This window comes from Carex rostrata, chromosome 23 (assembly GCF_964058835.1).
Source record: "Carex rostrata chromosome 23, lpCarRost1.2, whole genome shotgun sequence".
Lineage (NCBI taxonomy): Eukaryota > Viridiplantae > Streptophyta > Magnoliopsida > Poales > Cyperaceae > Carex > Carex rostrata.
Window position 1 is genome coordinate 5,659,298 of NC_135940.1, and position 26,585 is coordinate 5,685,882.

At 33.6% G+C, this 26,585-nt stretch overlaps 2 protein-coding genes across 3 annotated transcripts; one reads left to right on the forward strand and one right to left on the reverse strand.

Moving 5' to 3' along the window:
- Positions 1-2,065: 2,065 nt before the first annotated feature.
- On the reverse strand, positions 2,066-8,898 carry LOC144574498 (cysteine-rich receptor-like protein kinase 10). Of its 2 annotated transcripts, none has more exons than XM_078324458.1 (7): positions 7,882-8,898; positions 4,254-4,358; positions 3,985-4,163; positions 3,544-3,754; positions 2,916-3,153; positions 2,652-2,802; positions 2,066-2,485 (listed from the first exon to the last, which is right to left on the reverse strand). In XM_078324458.1, the coding sequence occupies exons 1-7, from the start codon at positions 8,822-8,824 to the stop codon at positions 2,195-2,197; spliced, it is 2,118 nt and encodes a 705-aa protein (XP_078180584.1). In that variant the 5' UTR covers positions 8,825-8,898; the 3' UTR covers positions 2,066-2,194. The 2 variants fall into 2 exon arrangements, with proteins under 2 accessions (XP_078180584.1, XP_078180583.1); XM_078324457.1 differs by having other exon boundaries at positions 4,254-4,376.
- Positions 8,899-10,883: 1,985 nt separating this feature from the next.
- LOC144574499 (26S proteasome non-ATPase regulatory subunit 12 homolog A-like) lies at positions 10,884-15,467 on the forward strand. The gene is made up of 11 exons (XM_078324459.1): positions 10,884-11,024; positions 11,592-11,786; positions 12,216-12,323; positions 12,487-12,591; positions 12,722-12,778; positions 13,111-13,307; positions 13,382-13,481; positions 13,579-13,691; positions 14,003-14,156; positions 14,814-14,891; positions 15,090-15,467. The coding sequence occupies exons 1-11, from the start codon at positions 11,022-11,024 to the stop codon at positions 15,306-15,308; spliced, it is 1,329 nt and encodes a 442-aa protein (XP_078180585.1). The 5' UTR covers positions 10,884-11,021; the 3' UTR covers positions 15,309-15,467.
- The last annotated feature ends 11,118 nt before the right edge of the window (positions 15,468-26,585 follow it).

Here is a 26,585-nt window from a genome sequence, read left to right on the forward strand (position 1 = left end):
AATTCATAGGGGATAGTTGCCTCTCTCGACCTTATTGACTATGCCCTTAATTGTAGGACTATGTACAAGTCCGGATTCAAACACAATTGGCTTTTTTTTAAGCACAAACTCTCTAATTATTTTTTTGTAATTATTTTCTTATTTTAAACAGCTGTGAAATTTAAATAGAAATATATATTTTTAATTAAATCAAAAATTTGCACAATTAGTTTCATAATACAACCAAACACTCATTTCAAGATATTTTTATAAACAATCATGTACGCATCTGTATTCATAGATTCTACTTTTTTTTTTTCAAAAATGAATTTCCATCTATGTAAAATATAATTTTGTATAATCTCGTAACAAACGGATATGTCCAAATTCTATAAAGGTCTTCATGGTAGCTATAACTTGTCTTTATAGGCTGATAAATTGATTTGAGAGGACAAGTGAAATTTCAAATGTGTCATACACATTAATTAGATAGAGATTTAAACATGTGAATGCATGCTTTTTGTACACTTTAATTTCTTCTTCTTTTTATTTTTGTAATTGTCGTACATTATGTTTTGTATATAAACATTAAACATTTTCTTTGTAATAAAATTTTAAGTTGGCTGCGGCTTTAATCTAGAAATTTTTTTTTTCAAAGGATAACAAAGAGCGAGATTCAGCAAGCAAAAGACGACCCTTTTTTTATATTATTACCTGAAAATTTTATAATTTAGCTGGACAAAAGTTCGTAAGAATTATTTATTTATTTTTACTGCTTTATGTAATCTAACTTACATACAATATGTTGTAGAACTGTGTTTACACGTATTATGATATAAATATTGTGAAAGTAAGAGAATTTTTTTAAGAAATCTATAAAAAGTTAAACAACTTTCCAATGAAGATAACGGAGTGCATGAATTATTTCACTTATTTTAAAGAAGTGTTGAACCACAATCATTCCAGAAAGCAATCGAACACAACCCCAGAAAATCAAAATTAAGGGCATGATCAGTAATTAATTAAACCAATTATAAAAGAAAGAGACTTCCCTTTAAAATTTGAATGAAAAGAAAAGAAGGAAATGAAACAATCACAATTAATGTACAAGTATCTGTAAAATGAAACTCTACCAATCTCCTAATAGTTGAATAGTACTCAGGTTCTTTCCTTTTCTTTTTCCTTTATTATTATTATTTTTTGAAATAAGGCAACTAGATCGTAAACATAGTTAAATACGTTTTTTTTTTCTTTTTGTTATTTTGTGGACACGTAATCATTTCATTTTTTTTATGGGGATGGTTGGTACACACTGGCGGATCCATGTTCAAATTGGGGTAAGCATGTCTACCTCTGAATTTGAATTTTTTTTATTTCGATCCAGTACTAATTGTTCAATGTGCCTACTCCTGGTTCGAGTTAGTCCGGTTCTTGAACCAATTCCTTGTGAGTTTTGGTCGATTATGTGTATTTCATTTTTTTTTGGATATGCGATACTCCATTTCGTAAATATAATGAAAAATAATAACAGAACAAGAAAGATCTAATGGTGAGATATATTATTACAATTCTAAGGAAATGGGTTGGTCGAACTTTTTGTGTATTTTATTATTCAACACTTATATTTCTGTTAAATTTTTATCTAAATTTTGACTTCAATTTGCAAATTGCCTACGAACAGTCTCATTTTGAATTGTGCCAAACAAATTTTTAATTAACTTACTAAAAATATTTCAATGTTGTGTCAATCGATTTTATGATTATAACATATTTTATAAATAACATAATTATAGGGATTGAGTTGTAATTGTGTACTCGATAAGTTAATGGGTTTAAACCTGATTAGTTATTTGAATCTGATTAGTGCCCTACTCTGACAGAAATCCTGGATCCACCCCTGTTGATACACAAACAATAGTACATACATATGCAATTTAATTTCTGTCTTTTAAAACGAATCAGAGAGAAATGAAGATAACTAAAGTATCTAATACTAAATTCTAGTTGTTATTAAAATATTATTTATAATTTTATAAGACTAGAGAATATCAACACAAGTCGAACTCTCAGCAACTTGACATTAATATAAGACTAGAGAATATTATTTACAAACAAAAATATACAGCAATTAATAGTGCATTACATCTCCACTCATGTCCAATGCAAAAATTTGGTACTATAAGTTTATAACCTAAATTATCTGTAGTAATTAACATCATCTGCCTTCTGGGCTAGTTATGGTTATATAATTTATAGATCGAGATGACCCAAATACATTCTCTGAAATTCTGATATTGAAATAAGCAGGTTGCTTTGGCTGTGGTAGAATTATATTTTCTGTGGTAAGAAAGGTTATTACATCTGATATAATGGGTCGATCATGTGGATTCTCCTGTACACACAGTAAAGCTACATGGATGCATCTCTCTATCTTCTCTTTTGATTCTTCAGTTAATGCAGGAGAAATTAACTCTGTAATTTGTCCTTCTTTCCATCGATGCCATGCCTAAAGAGAAATTCCATGACATAAAAATCGTTTAACTTAGTTGAAAATAGAAATTAAACTGTGTTTTCTACCAGTATTCTGCTCTTTATATATATCGACTAACTGTGCAATTAATATAACGTAATTATATCTGAGAGATTAATGGTTATCTGAATAATTTGCTTACATATCCAACGAGGTTGAGAAAATCTCCGTATTGGCGGAAACTCATATTCCTTTTTCCGCTTACAATCTCCAGAAGCAACACACCAAAGCTATATACATCTGATTTGACAGAGAAGAGGCCTTCGGATGCATACTCAGGTGCCATGTAACCGCTTCAAGAAAAACAGAGGAAAAAAAGTATGTAGTTATGAACCTAATTATCTATTATTTCTATTAAGCAATAATATCTAACAGATTTTTGGTTGTTTTCTCAAGTCATACTCACTATGTTCCAACTACTCTATTGGTGCTTGCTTGGAGCTCTTTCGGGCTGAAAATCCTGGCCAGACCAAAATCTGATATTTTCGGAATCATTTCGGAGTCGAGGAGAATGTTGCTTGCTTTTAAATCTCGGTGAACAATTCTTAGCCTTGAGTGCCTGTGAAGATACATAAGTCCTTGTGCAATGCCTTCAATTATCTCAAATCGCTTTTCCCAATTCAGTAGAGCTTCTCTTCTTTCATCTGTGAAACAACTTAGTATAATTCAGCGGAATCAAAATAAAACAAAAGACAAAACAAAAAGGAGAGAGAAAGGAAGAGCGTCATAGATTCCACTTTGAATTACACAAGTTGTTCATTTCAAAATCTAAAAGTTGTTTACCTTTATCCAAATTATTCTCTCTTTCGTACTTATTATCAACAATACATTATAATACATTATTTCATATCGGAGGCAGTATCCTAACTTGTTTGCATATAACCATGAATAATTATAATACCATATTGTATGATGGAGGCCAACTCCAATACAGACATGAGTCAATAGCACAAAATAATACAAAATTATACACATTGCCATAGGCAGTGCAAATTGAATTTTATCTTCTGAACAAATAAACTTTTGAAGTTTACCAAAAATGAAGGTGTCCAAGCTCTTGTTGGGCATGAATTCATAAACAAGTAATTTCTCTTCACCATGGATGCACCATCCAAGCAGCCCAACTAAATTTGTGTGTTGCAGCTTTGCAATAAGTTGAATTTCATTTTTGAATTCAACTATGCCTTGACATGATTGAGTGGAAAGCCTCTTCACCGCTACCTCAAGTCCATCGTCTAGCACACCCTGAAAGAGACAAACAACAGATAAGCTAAATATATAAAATCCAATTCTATTATTTTATAATATTAAACTCCAACATATTTGTGTAGTAAAAGTTTTGCATTTTTCTTTCTAATTTTTATTATTTTAATTTTGTTTTCTGATTCCACAAACAATGCAGCACCTTCACTCACTCTAAACAAAAAAAAAAGAAAAGAACTAGAAAATGAGATAAAAGAAAACAGAGGAAGCACCTTGTACACTGTTCCAAATCCACCTTGGCCAAGTTTTTTTCGCGATGAAAAGTTACATGTGGCTTTAGCTATTTGATCGAAATCAAACAATGTGAAATCTGAACTTCTCTCTCTGCACCAGATATTTGGTGCTTCACCATTGGATCCGAGTCTTACTTCTTTTTGAGAAATCTCGATTCCTAAAGGATTAAAGAAGATGAATTACTCGCTAAGTTTTTCATGAAGACAACATAATAAAGAGTAATGCTCTGTTTTATAAAGAACCAAACCTGTATATCTCTTTTTTTTTAACCAATAAAAGCCGATGATGAAACTTAAAAGAAGCACAGCCGCAATTACATTGATGAAGATAATGAGGAGTTTTCTTGATCCTCCTGGAAAAATAATTGAATCTGCAAATTTTAATATGAATTATATGCATCACAAGGTTCTAGATACTTTATACAAAAAAAAAAAGAAAAAAAAGGAAACAAAATTAAGTTTTTGATAGGACATAACCACAAGCACTTTAGTATTATTATTATTTTTTAAAAAGACAAAACAAAATGAGTAAATGACCAATTAAAGTATATCTGTAGGTTTCTATATTATTGTGTGCTTTATTTGATCACATTATCCTTCGAGAGTAATATTAAACAAAGATGTTTTACTTGACCGCCGCCACCCCCCCCCCCCCCCCCCCCCCCCGGGATTTACTCAATTATGTTTGGACCTCTAACGGCATGTGACTGCAACAAATAAAAAAGTTAAGACATATAATCCCAGCTCAGGCCACAAATTATTGCAAATCTAAATTCCTGTGAATTTTTTTTGTATAGGTCTCTAAAAATAGGTTGGGACTTTAGACAGGTACAAATTATAAATATGGGGTTACTCAAATTTGACAAGTTGTTTCTATGAAAAGCTAAAAAAAAGCAGAAAATAGCATACATATCATTTCATCGAAATCAATTAACTGAGAAAAAAAAGTGCATTTATGACGGAACTCTGTCGCAAAAAGTATCATCACGAATAAAAAAAACACGTTTATAACATTATTCCGTCACAAAAAATCACTTTTTATTCTCGGAAAAAGTCCCTGCCTTTTGTAGTGGTTAGGACTTAGGAATGAATCCAAGATAACACTACATCACCTCAAAAATGTACAGAATTACAGATGACGGTGTAATTAATTGATTTAAAGTCTAAACCGAACGACTGCGTGACTTCTTGTTGCGTTGTTGTTATATATAGTTGTGATTTAGATTGAACGTGCATAGCGTTGATGTAAATTTTAAGAAAATCATAATTAATAACGAAGATCACATGGCATAATTCTATAACAGAATAACTCTATATGACAGCGAATGTGAATTCCTGATCGAGTATCTATTCCAAAATATGGCATAATTATTAATTGCATCGGTTCTCATCCAATCTATAGTAGACTTGATTATTAATTATTAATTGCTTCGTTACACTCTAGCATCAGTGAAATTAGAAAATTGAGATTAGGGGGACTGAATAAATTCAAATAGTGTAATAATAGGGGCTAAATGGTATTTAAATATTTATAAAAATAAAAAATACGAAGGACAAAACAGTAACTCGTGTTGTAGACTTGTAGTTGGTTTTTGCAAGGAGCATGCATGTATAATAGTACAAGGCTGGCTACAAGAATTTGTTTTATTTACGAGGACAAAAGTGCTTAACATCATTATTTTTGCTAAAATTTGATCTCCAAGTACATTTTAATATAGAGATCATGTTTAACAGTTTGGATTGATTTTGAAAATCGTAAAACCGAATTGTTATAAGATGTTGTAATTTACAAATATTGTAAGTGGATCCCTCGTCATATATATATATATATGAGTGAGTCTATGGTACTATGCATATCACGGATTGTTACCGTGCTACGGCTCTATATTCGAGTTTTCAAATCCTAACGGTCGATCCGAACCGTTCATCTTGTTCTTCATATTAATATGTGTTTGGAGACCAAATTTTACATTTTTTGAAAAAAATTTACTATTTTTTTAGATATTTAGAAAATCACTTGATCTGAAAATTCTGGACCATCCAAAAACAGTGATTTTCAATAAATCTAAAAAAATAGTAAAAAAATTTCAAAAAATGTAAAATTTGGTCTCCAAACACATATTAATATGGAGAACAAGATGAACGGTTCGGATCGACCGTTAGAATTTGAAAACTCGAATATAGAGCCGTAGCACGGTAACAACCCGTGATATGAATAGTACCATAGACTCACTCATATATATATATAAAGAGAGAGAGAGAGAGAGAGAGTTGGGATACGGTACTTCAGGAAGTAAAGTAAGTGTTTTACTTCGTGTATATATCTTTAATTTTAAAGTTCAAAATCTTGATCAGACTGTTCAAGTTGATATTCATATTAAATTGTGTTTGGAAACCAAATTTTAAAAATCACTGATTTTTTATGGTCTACGATTTTATGAAAAACAGTGATTTTAAAAAATTCCAAAAAATTATAAAATTTAGTCTCCAAACACAATTTAAGATGGAGATCAACTTGAATGGTTCAGATCGACATTTTGAACTTTAAAATTAAAAATATAGACGTGAAGTAAAACACTTGCTTTACTTCGCGAAATTCCGTATCCCAACTCTCTCTCTATATATAAGAAGTTATAATTTTAACGATCTTAATAATTGGCATATAAACAAATTTTAAAAATAATACCGAGCAATCTAAATGTGATCTACATTTATAGTCAAACTTAGTGCCTAATAAATCATGTTATGTAGTGCATGTTTTTTCAGTTTATTGGCCGACTTGAAATTTGCATTATTTAGCATTCAATAATTTCTGATGAAAAAAATACGTTAAAAAACACAACCTGTTTTTGTTTTTAAAAAATATATATTTGACAATCAAGAGCAGGCTCTGTTGTCAAAAATATCATCAAAATTATTAAGATCAGGCTTTGTCGCATTTACTTGTTGTTGTCTCTGTTGAAGGATATCTGCATATGATGTCTTATAAAAGAAATGAGTACTTTTTTTTTTTTTTGGTCTTAAAGGGCTCAAATCAAGCCTCTCTTTTTAATTTGTGTTTGACATGCATGATATAATCTATTTCGAACCTAGGTCTTCCACATGAACAGTATATATTTTAACCGGGTTAAAGGTTGTTCTCCCAAACGCTTGGTCAAATCCAATTGTATATACCTTTTATATTTTTCTATTTAACATTAAATGAATGAATAGACTATAATAAATGTTATATACTTTCAAACATAAATAGACAGAAAGAATAATTTAAGGCGATGTCGCTATATATACCATACATTGTTTTCAATAAATCCGTATAAACAGTGATTGAACCACCAATAATGATTATGCATTTATCCGCTTCATTTAAAATTAAATTAATCAGATTGATATATAAATACATATGCAAATACAAACTCTTAGAATATAATTTGAAAGTCTTAGGAAACCAATATATATAGGACTTTTCATTTCTAGAATAATAATAAATTTTTAAAAATAGATGGCCTACCTAGTTTTATTTTTGTTAAATTTATTAAAAAGGAGTATAAACAAAATAGTTGTTTTACCTCATCACATGTAAGATTACTAGTGAGAGTAAATTATTATATATGGACCTCTTGGAATTGGAATTCAGGACATCTTGTTTAAACTATTTTTAATTTTAATCCATCTAAAGGTTACGGTCATTTTTTTTTTTTTTTTCGAATTAAGAAAATGGCTTGAGCACATGCATGATCTCTTAAAAAGTCATACCCACACATGACACACCCAACCTGATAGATTTTAAATTAGAAGCATATAGATTGAATACTGTACTGAAAACATATTAGATGAATTCACTATATATATATATACACTACAAATATATGTATTTACCTTTATTTGTGCTCTGTGGAACAGTTGCTAATGATGGTGGTGGAGTTGCCAAGTTATGAGGCTGAGGAGACACTAAAGGTGCCGGAGTTGGTTGCTTGCCAGACACCGCATCACCAGGTGCAATCGGTTTCACCGGTCCCGAGATCGAACTAATTGGTAATACTTGTTGAAAGTCAGAATAAAATTTGTATACCTCATACCTTAAGCTGCATCTAACCCCTAAAATCCGGCCGCCTTGCCTCCCGTCAAAGTTGTTGAGCATCTGATTAATCAAATCTTGCAAGCATGAATGGCATGCATCGCTTGGCAAGTCAGGTGTGCACTGCGACATGCTATAGATTGTTGGTCCAGATGATGTTGTGTTTATGTCTCCTACGGCAAACCGTTTTGCTGAGCTATAAGCTGCCTGGTACGCAACACTAGAAAGTAAGCCTTCCATCATCGTCTTGAAGTAGGTTTTGGCAATGGCATTAGGTGGATTCCATCCACTAAATCTCTTGCTTGTCACATTCTTAAAATTCCACATGATGACCTGTTCAGAGTTGTCGGTCGAACTGAGCAAATCATTGTTTGAGTAGCGAAGGAGGCAGAGATCGTACCATATCGTCGCTTCTTTGGAGTTCGGACACATAGTTTGTATGTCTATGATGGATTGGATAAGGCAGCTGCTGCAGATTGAAGAATTGACATCGCCACGGCAAAGGACGAGACCAGAGATTTGGTCTGGTACGGAAATTGTATTTGTAGTGAAACCTTCCGATGCAACAGCTACTGTGGAAAGAGAAGTAAAAAGTTTTTCAAGGTCGGTTTGGTACACACTATTCTCGGTGTCATTACCAGTGGAACCACATGTGTAGTGGAGGTAATCATTTGCAAAGGATAGATTAATCTTTTGAAAATATGTGAGGAAAAGAATAAGAGAAAAGGGAGAAGCGTAATGCATCCTTCTGCTTTTTTGTTTTGGAAGGTTTGTGATTTGTATATCACACAAGAAATGAAAGATGCAATTGAAAGGTTTGGCCCAGTGCTAAGAAGCTACAATACATGGGTAAAACTGTAAATTGCTAAGAAATATAGCAACGCGCTGTTTACAGCAGGTCAGCAGCCTCTGGTGGATATTTCTAAGCCTGTCCCTTTCGTTATAATTTTTCGCGTTTTCGTTGTTAACCTCTTCATTTTCATTATTATTTTCGAAAATGATGTTTCATTATGATATTTCGCGTTATCACCGTCTTTCAAGTCGTGGTCAGATTAATTCTATAATATGTTTAGGTGGACTTCTATTTGGAAATCTTAGTATTTATTATACAACCCTTGTACGGCAATAGATTTGCACAAGTCATGAGATAGAACATGTGGTAACCGTTAGTTTTACAGAATATCAGCAAATTTTCAATTCATAATTGGCCATGATAATTCCATTTTGTTTTCTCTGATTAAGCTGATAAATATGAAATAATTGGAACTTTCTCCTATGGCTAATAAAACTACCCGCAAGAAAGAAGCTCACATTTTTTTTCTTTTCTAATACATATTCTCTATCCAAATCAAACTGATAAGTTCCATCAGAATTTTCAATAAAACTATTACATAATATGTAAATCATAATTGCATATGATGTTATCATTCTAATGTGTATATAAGAGCTCAAATGATATAATTACCTCTACCTTTCATACACCAAACTTCATCTGTACTTAATTGTTGAAAAAAAAAAAATTAAAACAGAGAGAGCAACAGACCATACAAGATAACTGAGAAGCAAGAAGAAGGAAATTACTAGACAATGATGGAAAATGCTGCTGGGGATATTGCATTATTCATTCACTGTGCTTCTTTAATGTATAATAATAACTTAATTGAGAAAAAAAATACATTTTAATGATATGAAAGGAGCAAATAAAGTTAGGATGAACCAATTTTTAGGTAACTGTAGCTTATCATATATTTGGACCTGCTATTACCTGTAAAATCTGATGATATGATCAAAACAATTGTTATAGTAACCATGATTCTTGAAAACTACCTTACCTTATATCATAAATACCAGATAAGCAGTACGAAAAGTTATCTACATCTATGTATATCAAATAGGGTAATGGTAGGAACAGCACACAACGAAATACCATTAATTATCAGCTCAATTCTTGTTAATTCTTGTTAATTGGCAAGGTCAGGCATGGAAATTTGTACAACCATTTTTTATGCTGATACTTCTTGCAGTGAAAAAGAGACAAATCATACAAATCAGAAATCAATATCTCATGCCTTACTGATTTGATCTGATGGCTTAAATTAGATACGTTGTTGTTGGGACTTCGTATAATCAGAGTCAAGAGTAATCAGATGGATTGATTTCCTCCAGAGCAATGAAAGAAAACACAACTGCCTGCTTCTGATCAGTATGTGTGCGTGTTTTTTTTTAAGGAAGCTAATAACAATACCCGCACTCAAGTATCTGCAAATTCCCTGCACCATAACTATCTTCGGAGACCGCAAAAACTCTAGCACTAATTTTTTTTCTCAAATATTAATACTTATACACGAAAATATTTATACTTATGAGATCAATAACTTTTACGTAAATAATCGTCTTTCCAATCAAATCTCCAAACGTACTCGCACCATAAATATTTGTGGGGACTACTCAAACTACATGAGAGGATACAAGTGTATTGTACCAGTCTATGCTCCCGGGGGAGTTCAGGTTTTGATGCAATTTCAGGTATGGTACCAATGTACCATATTATAGGACCACTTAATTTTGATCTCGTTGCTGATATAAGGAAAAAATAATCACATTAAACTAAAATATATTTTAAAATCAAAACTTGACTGTTACTGAAATTTCAATTTTAAAAAAAAAATGGTTTTCCGGTTCAGAAGTCAGAACCAGTAATATTTTACGGCCTTGAATATTTTAATTTGGGCTTAAATTTCTAGGAAGGCGGTTTTATGGGTCTAGCTTTTTCTTATTTGGGCCTTTACTTATTGTATTTTAGGCCCAACTAGGCTCCATGTCATAAATCTCTCATCTCGTCTTTCTTCCCTTCTTAGTATTCGTGCGAAAGAAGAAAAGGCGAAGCACAGCACGCAGCTCCAACTTCCAGTCTAGATTCCTTCTTTACGATCCAGCAGCCATGGTGAGTTCTCTGTCTCTCGATCTATCTTCGTACTTCGCACTTTGGGTTTCCTTCAGAAACTACGATCCAGCCATGGTAGCTCCCACTTGCGGTCTAGGTCTACTTCGCACTTCGGGTCCTTTTCGTTAGGGATTGAGGATTTTCTTTTTTCTTTTCCAGTAATTTCTCATAAAAGTTAAGTCACGTGAACTTGTTAATTTCAAACTCTGGTGTTGCAATAGATACTACTAAATGTGCTCCAATTCTTTTACGAAATCTGAAGAGCTTGAAATTACCCAATAAAAAAAAAAGGGAACCTGAAACCGGAGTAATTACAGACCCAAATTGATCAAACCCAAAGTTAATCAACGCTTAATTCACCTAGACCCGATATCACCATATATGATTGCAAGAGCTTGAAATTACCCAATTCGGCTCTTTCTTGAGTAATGATAAATGCTAGTACAGTAAGAAAATCTGTCTGGAATGATTAAATAATTTCAAAGGAACAATGTCATATGATCTTTCCGGATTTGCCTTATCGAACTGTATTCTAAGTTATTTGTGTGTTTTTTTTGGGCAAAACAGGAAGATAATATGTCCCTAGAAGGAAAGATAGAGGCTTTGTTAAATGTAGAAAAGCAAATGCGGTTGGCCGGTGATGTGGCCGGCACGAGAAAAGCAGCGATGGACATTGTGGAGCTCTGTTATCAAGCTAAGGCTTGGAAAACACTAAATGACCAAATCGTCCTTTTGTCGAAAAGGAGAGGCCAACTTAAACAGGTTTGTGTTATCACTTGTTAGATTTTATTTTAATTATTTCACTAAAAATGTTAGGTATAACAATGTTCACTCGGAGTTAAAAACCTATTCCAGTTATAAGAAATTGCTCTTTTACATTGAACAGTTTTATATTCTAGGAAGAGTTTTATGTTCCAGTGTATGAAAAATTAAGAAATCTCTTACCATTTTAATAACAGTTATTGGTTCACTAATTATGGGGTTTCCTTGCAAGAATTCACTATGGGATTTATGTATACTACAGTGTGCCAGTTCATGAAGTAGTCTGTAAGAACTTGCTATTTTCTGCCGTTTCATGAAATAGTCCTATAAGAACGAGTTATTTTGTGATATTTTCTTTCTCAAAGATGTATTCATCTAGTTATATCCTTTTGTATGTTTAATTATGAGTTTTGTTGCTTCTTTCTATAGGCTGTGCAAGCTATGGTGCAAAAGGCAATGCAATACATAGATGAGACGCCTGATCTGGATACTCGTATCGAGCTCATCAAGACACTCAATAGTGTCTCTGCTGGCAAGGTACACCTCTACACATTTTGCATTTCTGCATATTTTGTAATTTCATACTGTATCTTGGTTCTGTATCAGGTACAAGAAAGTAACATTTTTCTTTCCTTATGTGGGGTTTATAAAGGAAAACCAATAAAATATAACGAACCAGTGTTTTCTCTTTTTTTATCAGATATACGTAGAAATAGAGCGGGCACGGCTTATCAGAAAACTAGCAAAGATAAAGGAGGAACAGGGACTTATATCTGATGCTGCTGATTTGATGCAAGAAGTTGCAGTAAGTATTGGTTTTGGCACTTGTATATATATGAAAAATGTTCATTTATAAATGGTTATTATCTCTCTTTATCAAATTATAATGTACTTTTGTGCAATTCGAAGTTTCACCCCAATTTTTTTGTTTCCAGGTGGAAACTTTTGGAGCAATGGCAAAGACTGAGAAAATTGCATTTATTCTTGAACAGGTAAAGTATATATTGTGCTTATTCTGTCTAACATTGTATATATAAGGTTGTGTTGTTCGATATGTAGGTTCCGTAAAGTCTAATATTATTCAACACGAGTATCATTGTCTAATTTGTCAAATGCCGTTATATTGAGACAAAATTCTGGATTTGAAACTTTAGCTTCAATTATGATAATCGTCGAGATTTTCAACTAAATTTCATTTTAATTGATCCTGTGCTGTTAAGCAATGTAAGAGGGGGGGGGGGGGGGGTAAATGAATGCTGTTACCTAAATTTGAATTTAAGTCAACTATAATAAATGAATTAACATCTTTGTATAAAACATATAGGTAAGGTTGTGCTTAGACAAGCAGGATTACGTCAGGGCTCAGATTTTGGCGAGAAAAATCAGCCCTAGGGTTTTCAACATTGATCCCGCAAAAGAAAAGAAAAAACCAAAGGAAGGAGATGGTATCGTCGAAGAGGCGCCAGCAGATATTCCTTCTCTTTTAGAGCTGAAGCGCATTTATTACGAGCACATGATCCGGTACTTAATAAATATATTTATTTTTCTTCTTTGAATTCAATTTTAAATACTAAGCATCTTTATACGTGTTTTAGGTACTATACCCATCAGAATGATTACCTGGAGATATGCCGTAGTTACAAGTCAATCTATGATATCCCTGCCGTTAAGGAGGACCCTTCACAGTGGATACCAGTAAATATTTATTTATTTTTATATTTATTTTACTCTTCTTAGATTTGATTGTTGAAGTGGTTTTAGGTGAGATTTGATTTCTATTGTAATTATGTAGGTGCTGAGAAAAATCTGTTGGTACCTGGTACTCGCTCCACATGACCCCATGCAATCGAGCCTTCTTAATGCCACCTTGGAGGATAAAAATATCAATGAAATACCAAACTTCAAGTAAGCTTCTTGTTTGGTTTTCTTGGATAGCATATTGCATGGGAAAATTTTATGTATACTCTTGAAAACCTCAGAAAATAAATATCCCTGCAAAAAGCTCAAGTTTTGTGCATAAACAGCAAAACTTGATAAAGAAGTGATCATTTCAGTTTCATGTCAATCAATACAAATCCATTATTGGGCTATTTTGAATTTTCAGATACAGGAGTTTAATTTTTCCTTCAAAATTTAAGTTTAAGAATAAAAAATATAAAAATGCTTATTAAGTTATGATCTGATGATATTTTATGTTAAATGTTGGAATGAATTAGGCTGCTTCTGAAGCAGTTAGTAACGATGGAGGTAATACAGTGGACGAGCCTGTGGGAGATGTACAAGACCGAGTTTGAAAATGAGAAGAATTTGCTCGGTGGGCCCCTCGGTGAGAAAGCTGCCGAAGATCTCAAATTGCGCATCATTGAGCATGTATGTTTCTGTGTGTGTTGGGGGGTGGGGGGGTGTTATATTCTAAGTGTGTCTTTGAATCCCTTTTTATGACTTAAAACCATAGTTTGCAGTGGCCGCTCCAGACAAGGGGAGAGAAAGCGAGAGTAGGGAAGTGGGTCAGTATAAAGAGTTAACCTCCTCTACACCTCGATTTGAGAGTTACAAAATTTGAATAGTTTGTATATAGAGTTCACCTCCTCTCCCCCTCAAAATTTAGTGTTTCTGGAGCAAGTAAATATAGGTCGGTCAGGTCCGGTCAAAATTTAGTGTTCTGGAACAAGAAAATAGGGGTCGGTCAGGTCCGGTCAAAAGAATCTATTCAAAAATGAAAGAACCGAAAGGGTAGGTACCCAGTTACGACTAGACTAGTGTGTTTTGCACGTGTCTGCATTTGTGGGCGTGTATACCATCTGTTTTTGGGTTCTGGAGCCCCTAAAGTAATCCAAATTTTGAGTTTAGATACGGACCGTCCGATCAGAATTCTGGCCAATCCGGCCCGAGGTGGAATGCATGGGGCGTCTTTTAATTTTTGCCAAAGCAGATCAAACGGTCTGGAATCCTGTCTTTGAGCATTCCAACTGTTTGGTTTTTAGTTGTGGCCATTATTTACTAAGAAATCTATGTGCTTTATTTCAGAATATTTTGGTGGTCTCCAAGTACTATTCAAGGATTACATTGAAGAGGCTTTCTGAGTTGCTTTGCCTTAGCTTTGAGGTACATGTATTATTTTCCCTCGGATGATTCTTTGTGCTTTACAAAATGTGAAATTATCTTACACACCCCTGGAAAATATTAGAAATATATTATCCATTCTTTTTAGTTGTTTCAAAATTGTGCATGTTATGTTTTTTTATGTCTTGTCCATGTAGAATTTAAATGTTTTGATGTCTAATTGAGTAATGTGCTGTGCAGGAGGCAGAGAAGTACCTATCAGAGATGGTGGTGTCAAAATCTCTGATAGCGAAAATTGACCGACCGATGGGAGTAGTGTGCTTCCAGACAGAGAAGGACAGCAATGACGTGCTCAATTCCTGGGCAGGTAACCTGGAGAAGCTTCTAGAACTCGTAGAGAAGAGTTGCCACCAAATCCACAAGGAGACCATGGTGCACAAAGTCGTGCTCAAAGCATGATAACATCCTTAGCATTGCCTTTTGATTTAATTTATGTTTTTTTTTATTTGGTACTCTTCGTTCCTAGCTTGTTTGTATACATTGGTTGTCTTTCAGTTCTTCTCCTGTGATGGTTTATTACATCTAGGCATTAATGACATATTACTAGTATACTTCTCATTTTCTGGTGGTTTGTTGATTTCTTGGTGATTTATGAGTGAGGTTATGGTACTATGCATAGTGCAGATTTGTCTGTACTACAGATCAATACTTCCGTTTTCAAAGTCAAAATAGTCAATTTGAACCGTTAAAAGTGATTTCTTGAAAATGTGTTTGCAGACGAAGTTTTACATTTTTTAGAATTTTTTTTACTATTTGTTAAGATAGAAAAATTTTAAATAGAAAAATAAAGTTTGATCTAGAAGTACATTTTCTTATGGAGTGACAATTTGAACTTTGAAAATAGATATATTAATTTATAGTGCAGATTAATACGTGCTATGCATAATACGGTAGCCTCACTTTGTAATTTATTGTGGTTACATGAGCTGAAATTTTAGGACAGAAAGTTTTCAGCATATCTACACCACGGCTGCAGATTTTCAAAAAAAAAAAATATATACATATATATATTAGGATCGCAGGGTTATTCTAATCTCAACCGTTCATATATTTTGAGATCCGTGTACAAAAACTCTCTTTTTAAGATTCGTACAATATAATAAATGAAGGGTTGAAATTGAAATCGCAGCAGATTTGCTTCTTATATATATGAGTAGAACTAGGGTGTTCTTAAGCTCACTAAAGTGTTTGGTGCACTTAACTCCAAAATCCATCAAATTGGTTTCAAATGACGAATTCAAACCGTTGAAATCTGCCTACCTTATGAGTGATGCGTCTACATGTGAAAATTTTAAACATTTGAATTAATTTAATACAAAGTCAAGCGGTCAAAAAACGTTCAAAAAATGAATGCACTAAAATTAATTTATTAACCTTCTAATTTTGACCGATTGACTTTATACTAAATTAATTCGAATGTTTAAAATTTTCACATGTAGATGCATCACTCGTAAGGTAGGCGGGTTCCAACGGTTTGGATTTGTCATTTAAAACCGATTTGATGAGTTTTGGAATTAAGCTCACCAAAGTGTTTGGTGAGCTTAAAAACACCCTAGTTCTACTCTATATATAAATATATATATGAGGAGGGATCCAATTACACCCTTTTTTGGTAACACCGGATTACACTTTATATTTTCGAAGTCCAAACAGTCAATCCAAACCATTCAACATGATGGATATGTTAAAATGTGCTTGTTGATCAAATTTTACATTTTTTTTGGAATTTTTTTACTATTTATTAAGATGGGTGCAAAAATTCAATGGTCTGAATATAGCGATTTTGTTAAATACTTAATAAATAGTAAAAAAATTTCAAAAAAATGTAAAATTTGATCTGCAAGCACATTTTAATATATCCATTATGTTAAACGGTTTGGATCGACTATTTGAACTTTGAAAAACTTTGAAAATCAAGAGTGTAATTCGGTGTCACCAAAAAATGGTGTAATTGGATCCCTCATCTCTCTCTCTCTCTATATATATACATACTGTTGGTGTAATAATCTAGAAGTCAATAATACAATAAATTATCATAAAGCTTTGTTCATGAATTGAATGTTCAAAATATCATTTTGTTGCCTTGAGTATTATTGCATTTATGAATCATTCCGAGTTCATGACTGGAATTGTGAAACTTCATAATACAGATGATATATACTCTTAAAAAGTCTCTGACCGAGGTAATTAGGAGGAACACTAATTATCGCTACAAGGTTAGTGTGTGGATTAAAAGATGGTCAAGTTTTACAGACCATTGACAAGATATGTCATTTTAATCACACAGATATATGTTCTAGGAACATGATATTAGACAGACCCCGAATGAAACATTAAATAGAATTGTGTTCGTGTCATTAATGTTTTCATTCAGTGTCAAGTTCTACAGTATGAGGTATTCATCATCCCTACTAAGAGATGTGTATGTGTAAGTGTTATCCAATGCTGTCTGTAAAAAGCAGTCATAACGGTAGCACTTCCGTATGTATAGCTTAACTGAGGAAGTGATGGTTTACCAAAAGTACTATTGTCCCTCGTATTTTGTACGAGCTATAGCATCACTGGGCCCCTTGGTAGAGTTAGATTATCTGCATGCGGTATAATTACAAGAGTAATTATATTTGATAATCTACTCAAGATCAAGAAAATATTAAGTTAACAAGGATGACACACACACCTACCTTGAAACTAATCTGATAGCTATGTGACAAAAGAACTGACACAAGTAAATTGTTTACTGGATCGTGATATTGTATAGTACAGCATCATCTGTGTAATTGGATGATCATAGTGTATACTGCCAGATGCCTCCTATGATTATAGAAGTTAAAACAGTTTTAATTCTATTTACCAACATAACACAGATCCTATTGGGTCACACCATATAGGAGCTATTCGGAGAATCTTACTATTTAATTATAAATTGATTATAATTAATATTAAGATGGTTATAATTAATTATACGTGATATAATTAAATTATAAATGTCATATAAAAATGACAAGCAGAAACAACGGTTAATTTATAAACGTACACGTTACGTTGTATAAAAGTTACCGAAACAACAACCGCAAGAAATATAATTGTTCAGAATAATTATACGGATATTAATTGTATTCGGGCCAAGGGCATTCGGGTCTTTTCAGATTCGTCCTTATCCGCATGACATGTCATCGATCCTATCCAGATGACACGTCATCAATCTTATCCACATAACACCTCACCCCCTAGGTGGCATGCCTTGTCATAGGGGTATTTTGGTCTTTTCACACCATTTTAGAGGCTATAAATAGAGGGGTGCATGAAGAGATTAAAATACTAATTCACTCGTATCGTTTCGTGTCAAAACGAATCGGTATTTTATCTCTTTCTCGGTTTCTCTCCCAAATAGTGTTTCGGTTGAGAAAATAAAGTTATACGTAGTTGACGTATAATCTTGCGGGTTGTTGTGAAGTATATTTACGGGATCGATGAATAGTGTTTTCTCGAATTTCGTGGTATTTCAATTTTGCTCATTGATGAAACTGAGTGACCGAAAATTCGTGTTTACGGGTTTTCATCTTTTTCTCTATGAATAGTGTTTTTGCATAATTCTGCGGTTTATAGTATTTCTGGTAAAAGAAATAAATCGCTCTCCGGTTAGTCCTGGTGGATAACCGATAGAGGTATCAGACGTCTGATACTCCGAGACGAGTCATTCCCAGATGTCGCTCTTCTCGCTCTGCTGCATTCCAATTAGAATTTGGAATCAAGGTATAAATATACTATATTAATCTATTTAATTGATAAGTAGATTAAAGTTTTAGAAATCAATCATGGAGTAGATCTGTAAAAGGATTAAATTGGGTTTTGATGCCAAAGGAATACTAAAGGTGGACCGCCTTGGAAAGTTTCCTGACATACCCCGTTTAATCCTTGGCTTAAGTTAGAAGTAAAATTTTGTTTTACGTTCTTTCCGCATCTTAAGCAAATAAATGAGTTTGAACAGTCAAAACCCCAACAGACTTAATCAATGGGTTTGAACCGTCAAAACCCAACACACACACACACACACACACACACATATATATGAGGAGGGTTCCAATGCCTCATTTGTTTTATACCTCATCATACCTCATATTTTATATCTTCATTTTCTTCATATTCAAAGTCTAAATTGTCGATCCAAACCGTTCAACATAATATCCATACTAAAATATGGTTAGGGATGAAATTTTATAATTTTTGAAATTTTTTTACTATTTTTTATGATGGGTAGAAAATCACTGTTTTTTGAATGGTTCAAAAACAGTGATTTTGTACCTATCTTAAAAAATTGTAAAAAAATTCCAAAAAATATAAAATTTCATCTCCATGAATAGTTTAGTATAAATATTTTGTTGAACGGTTTGGATCGACAATTTGGACTTTGAAAACGAAAATATAAAATATGAGGTATGATGAGGTATGAAAAAAATGAGGCATTGGAACCCTCCTCTCTCTCTCTCTATATATATATATAGGAACTGTCTAATTTGCTGCCGACAGTACTTCGGCGAGGTGCTTACGGGGTCATATTAGCGTATTTGATGTTCAAATAATAAATCCAAACCGTTAGATGTTCAATCTACATTAAAATCTACTTGGAGACCAAATTTTATATTTTTTGGAATTTTTTTACTATTTATTAAGCTGGTTTGAAAACCGTTGTTTTTATTAAATTTCTGAAGCATTGAAAACAACAGTTTTCAAACCTGCATAATAAATAGTAAAAAATTCCAAAAAAATGTAAAATTTGGTCTCCAAGCAGATTTTAATGTAGATTGAACATCTAACGGTTTGAATTTGTTGTTTGAACATCAAATACTAAAATATGACCCTGTAAGCACCTCGGTCGAAGTGCTTCCAGTAGCAAATTAGCTAGACTCTATATATAGAGTAGAACAATGTTCTTAAGCTCACCAAAATGTTTAATGAGCTTAATTCCAAAACCCATCAAATAGGTTTTAAATGACGAATATGAACCATTGGAATCCGTCTACCTTACGAGTGATGCGTCTACATGTGAAAATTTTAAACATTCGAATTAATTTAGTATAAAGTCAAGCGGTCAAAATTAAAAGGTTAATAAATTAATTTTAGTGCATTCATTTTTTGAACGTTTTTTTGACCGCTTGACTTTATACTAAATTAATTCGAATGTTTAAAATTTTCAATGTAGACGCATCACTCGTAAGGTAGGCAGATTTCAACGGTTTGGATTCGTCATTTGAAACCTATTTGATGGGTTTTGGAGTTAAGCTCACGAAACACTTTGATGAGCTTAAGAACACCCTAGTTCTACTCCTATATATATATATAGTAGAACTAGGGTGTTCTTAAGCTCACCAAAGTGTTTCGTGAGCTTAACTCCAAAACCCATCAAATAGGTTTCAAATGACGAATCCAAACCGTTGAAACCCGCCTACCTTACGTGTGATGCATCTATATGTGAAATTTTTAAACATTCGAATTAATTTAGTATAAAGTCAAGCGGTCAAAAAACGTTCAAAAATGAATGCACTAAAATTAATTTATTAACCGTCTAATTTTGACCGCTTGACTTTATACTAAATTAATTCAAATGTTTAAAAATTTCATATGTAGATGCATCACATGTAAGGTAGGCGGATTTCAACGGTTCGGATTCGTCATTTGAAATCGATTTTATGAGTTTTAGAGTTAAGCTCACCAAAACTTTGGTGAGCTTAAGAGCACCCTAGTTCTACTATATATATATATGAGGTGGGATACGGTGAGTTGCGAAGTAAAATGCGTTTCTACTTCACGCCGTATTTTTATTTTGAAAGTCCAAACGACCGATCCGAACTGTGAGATGTTTAATCCATATTGAAATGTGCTTGGAGACCAAATTTTACATTTTTTGGAATTTTTTTACTATTTATTAAGCATTTTTGAAAATTGTTGTTTTGCTGTGAACAATAAAAAACAGTAAAATTTTCTGGACCATCAGATTAGTGACTTTCAAAATTGCTTAATAAATAGTAAAAAAATTCCAAAATATGTAAAATTTGGTCTCCAAGCACATTTCAATATGGAGAACAAGATGAACGGTTCGGATTGACATTTTGAACTTAAAAATCGCAAAATATGAGCGTGAAGTAAAATAGTCGCTTTACTTCGCAACTCACCGTAGCCCACCTCATATATATATATATATATATATAGAGATGGGCTATTATACATTGCAATGTATAGGACCCTTTGTGCATTAGATTATGGATCGTTGGATTGGCTATAAGATTCGTGCAGATCAGTGCGGATCAGTTCGCTGACCAATTCAAATTTTCAGAAATTTTACTCCTCAAGTGACTGGAGGCATCCAGTCAGCACCTCTCTCTTCCAACATTTCCCCTCCCCATCCCTTCTCAGAAAGGAAAAAGAAGAAGACGAAAAACCTAGCCTCCGGTGACTCGTGTGCCACCCCTCCTCCGCCGACCCCCATCATCTCTCGCAAAGAATCGATCTACTCCCTCGCACCTCTTCCCCTTGGTCGTTCTCTCTCGCCATTGCTCTTCTCCTTCTCTCGCTCTCCGTGTTTCACTCGTTCCCAGTTGCTAACTCTTGATTCCCCTCTCAGTGATTCTACTTTTCTATTAAATGATTGAAGAAAAAGATTTCTACTCTACGAAATGCAATGTTCATGGAAATCTAAGTCAATATATTGGACACCATTCAAATCTGTCTTCACAATTTTTGAGAAAGATTTCTGTATACTTTTTTTTTTTTTTTTTTCAATTTTACAAATTGCAAAGTCGGTATAGAGTGGTATGATAGTTGTGAGGGTGCATACGGGGATTGTTGTTCCAGTTACTTCCCAATTAAATTGACTTTTACAGTTTTATACATATCTCTTGAAGGTTCTCTTCTAGATCAACCCAGTACTCTTCAGTTATCTGACAAACAAGATTGAATTGGGATGTAGTAGAAACCAGTACTTAAAGATTTCATCCCGAAAGTAGAAGGCTCAGTAGTTTTCTCAATGTCAGCAAAGATGTATAGAAAATCAATTAATTGTTCAATCTGTGGCCTTTCTACAGTCTCGCATGTATAAAATTAAAACTACTACTGTAAAGAAGTTGAAGTTCAAGTTTCGGTTTAATTCCAAGGAAGAATAAGGACATGAGATGTTAAAGAACCTAATATAAAAATAAAAAGAAAAATGAATAACAACAGATACATAAACCAAAATTTCACAAAATAAATGTGTTTAAGATAAAACAACAATTCCTGTTTCTTTTAAAATGGTTTACACAAGCAAATAGCAATTTTTAAATGCACGACTCCACAAACCAAGTCATTTCACCATGCTAAACATTACACAAGCTCCATCATACAAAGCTAAATTATGAATTCATGACAAAAAAATTCTAAATTACAAAGCTCCATCATACAACATCATCCTCGTATATTGCTCAGAAGGCTTGTTAGCAGCTTCAATTTCCTGCCAGAAGGAACAGTGAATGGCCTTGTGCTTATGCAACAATTGGTTTGATGTGGAAATCACATGAGATGAGTTTTAATTTGGTTGTGTGTTGATTATTTGTCGTCACTGTTCCTGGAATAAAGGCAAAAAGTATGTTGAAAGAAAATGGCAAGTACAAGATCACTTGATAATAATTATAATAAAAAGATCAATAGAAACTTAGTTTTAAATATAAATAGAGAAATCATTCCATTATGATAAGTACCACAGTTCATTTGGATTCCGTACCAGAATCAGATATGCACCGGTACGAGATCTGAAACCATATAAGATGGACTGAGTACAATCAAATTGGTAATAGAGAGACTTACCAGGAGAAGCGAACGGGTTCGTGCTCGATCAAGAAAGAGGCGGCTGGTTTGTGGAGCACCATCAAGCGCATGAGTAAGAGCGAGAGAAGGAGAAGAGCAATGGCGAGAGAGAACGACCAAGGGGAAGAGGTGCGAGGGAGTAGATCGATTCTTTGCGAGAGATGATGGGGGTCGGCGGAGGAGGGGTGGCACACGAGTCACCGGAGGCTAGGTTTTTCGTCTTCTTCTTTTTCCTTTCTGAGAAGGGATGGGGAGGGGAAATGTTGGAAGAGAGAGGTGCTGACTGGATGCCTCCAGTCACTTGAGGAGTAAAATTTCTGAAAATTTGAATTGGTCAACGAACTGATCCGCACTGATCTGCACGAATCTTATAGCCAATCCAACGATCCATAATCTAATGCACAAAGGGTCCTATACATTGCAATGTATAATAGCCCATCTATATATATATATATATATATATATATATATAGAGAGATGGGCTATGGTGCATTGCAATGCATAGGTCATGGTGTGCATTGGACCATAAATCACCGATTCAAAGTCCAAATGACCGATCCAAACCGTTCATCTTGTTGTCCATATTAATATGTGCTTAGAGACCAAATTTTACATTTTTTGGAATTTTTTTACTATTTATTAAGCCACTTTGAAAATCGCTGATCTAACGGTGACTGTTTGGAACAGTAAAATCAGAAGCCACCGTTGGATCAGCGATTTTCAAAGTGGCTTAATAAATAGTAAAAAAATTCCAAAAAATGTAAAATTTGGTCTCTAAGCACATATTAATATGGAAAACAAGATGAACGGTTTGGATCGGTCATTTGGACTTTGAATCGGTGATTTATGGTCCAATGCACACCATGGCCTATGCATTGCAATGCACCATAGCCCATCTCTATATATATATATATATATATATATATATATGTTGTGGCTAATTTGCTGCCGGCAGCATTTCTGCCGGCGGTGCTGCCACTGTTTTTTCTATTTTTTGATGTCCAAACCGTTAGATGTTTAATCTATATTATAATCTACTTGGAGACCAAATTTTACATTTTTTGGAATTTTTTTACTATATATTAAGCTGGTTTGAAAACCGCTGATTTCAATGCTGCAGAAATTTACTGAAATCAGTGGTTTTCAAACCAGCTTAATATATAGTAAAAAAATTCCAAAAAATGTAAAATTTGGTCTTCAAGTAGATTATAATATAGATTAAACATCTAACGGTTTGGATTTGTTGTTTGGACATCACACGGCTAAATATAGCCCCGGCAGCACCTCTGCCGAAATGCTGCCAGCAGCAATTTAGACAGACCCTATATATATATATGAGTAAAGCTAGCGTGTGACATGCTCACCAAGAAAATTTGGTGAGCATAACTCCAAAAGTATATCGGATCGACATCAAATGTCAAATCCAAACCGTTGAAATCCATGTACTTCATGAGTGATGCATATACATGCAAAATTTTGAAAGTTTCGAGTTTATTTGCTACACGGTCAAGTGGTCAAAGAAATGAACATTTTATTATAAGTTATTTTATATATTCAATTTTTATTATTTCTTTGACCACTTGACCGTGTAGCAAATAAACTCGAAACTTTCAAAATTTTGCATGTATATGTATCACTCATGAAGTACATGGATTTCAACGGTTTGGATTTGGCATTTGACGTCGATCCGATATACTTTTGGAGTTATGCTCACCAAACTTTTTTGGTGAGCATGTCACACGCTAGCTTTACTCTATATATATATATGACTTGGCTATGGTGCTATGTGTTACATAGAGGCATCCCGTGCTAAGGTTCAATATTCGAGTTTTCAAAATCCTAACGGTCGATCTGAACCGTTCATCTTGTTCTCCATATTAATATGTGCTTGGAGACCAAATTTTACATTTTTTGGAAATTTTTTACTATTTTTTTAGATTTATTGAAAATCGTTGTTTTTCAGACAAATCTGGACCATAAAAAACAGCGATATTCAATAAATCTAAAAAAATAGTAAAAAATTTCCAAAAAATGTAAAATTTGGTCTCCAAACACATATTAATATGGAGAACAAGATGAACGGTTCGGATCGACTGTTAGGATTTTGAAAACTCGAATATTGAGCCGTAGCACGGGAGGCCTCTATGCAACCCATAGCATATTAGCCAAATCCTATATATATATATATATATATATAGGAATATGCTAGCATGTTATGCATAACATAGAGCCCCTCCATGCAACGGCTTGGATTTCAAGTTTTCAAAATCCTAACGGTCGATCCAAACCGTTCATCTTGTTCTCCATATTAATATGTGTTTGGAGACCAAATTTTACATTTTTTGAAATTTTTTTTACTATTTCTTTAGATTTATTGAAAATCCCTGTTTTCAGCAAATCTGGACCATAAAAAAACAGTGATTTTCAATAAATCTAAAGAAATAGTAAAGAAATTCCAAAAAATGTAAAATTTGGTCTCCAAACACATACTAATATGGAGAACAAGATGAACGGTTCGGATCGACCGTTAGAATTTTGAAAACTCAAAATCCGAGCCGTTACATGGAGGGGCTCTATGCTATGCATAGCATGCTAGCATATTCCTATATATGTGTGTGTGTGTGTGTACACCACACATCTTCTATAAGGCTTTCTAAGTGTGTTTAAATAATGTCATAAATGCACATCGTATTTTACAAAATTAGGTTCACAATAACATAACATTGAGTAAAGCTAGCGTGTGACATGCTCACCAAGAAAGTTTGGTGAGCATAACTCCAAAAGTATATCGGATCGACGTCAAATGCCAAATCCAAACCGTTGAAATCCATGTATTTCATGAGTGATGCATATACATGCAAAATTTTGAAAGTTTCGAGTTTATTTGCTACACGGTCAAGTGGTCAAAGAAATAATAAAAATTGAATATATAAAATAACTTATAATAAAATGTTCATTTCTTTGACCACTTGACCGTGTAGCAAATAAACTCGAAACTTTCAAAATTTTGCATATATATGCATCACTCATGAAGTACATGGATTTCAACGGTTTGGATTTGACATTTGACGTCGATCCGATATACTTTTGGAGTTATGCTCACCAAACTTTCTTGATGAGCACGTCACACGCTAGCTTTACTCACATAACATTTGTAGTATTTGAATTAGTTATGGTTCATAGTTTGTTTTCACCGTTACATCAAATTTGATTATCCTTACATATTGCTTATAAAAATAAATTTGGATTCAACTACAAAGCACGCATTTTTATAGCCAATGTTGTTCGTTAAAATTTAGTTGTACCAGTTATAAACTACGATTTTTTTTCTAGACAATAGTGCCATGGGATGAGGCAAGAAAGAAGTAAACTGTTCAAGGCAATATGTTAATAATAAATCGAGTTTAAACTACGATTCATACTTTGAATGCGTTTTTCTCGAGCTTGCGGTGTACTACTCGCTATGCGGCAGCAACTGTGGTGCGAAAACCTTATCTAAAACATAATTATATTGACCACTTATCCACTACCAACAACAAAATTATGTGGGCTCCACAAGTCAGAGAGGTGCCCAAAATATCCACAATGTTCAATGATTTTTGTGGTAGGAGGTTCAATGTTTAAACAAGTGCACCTGGAGTACAGCCGTACGCGGGAGAGCAATAAAGATAAAGTCCATGTCCACAATTGCAAGTGGAAGCACCGCAAGACGTCGTAGTCTAGGCCGTCGATTTTACACGAAATCAACGGCCAAGATCTTGAGAGGCCGCACATCTCCGCGCTTCTCAGCTGGGGAAATAAATCTGCTACGATTCCAACAAGAATTGTAGGACCCTCCTT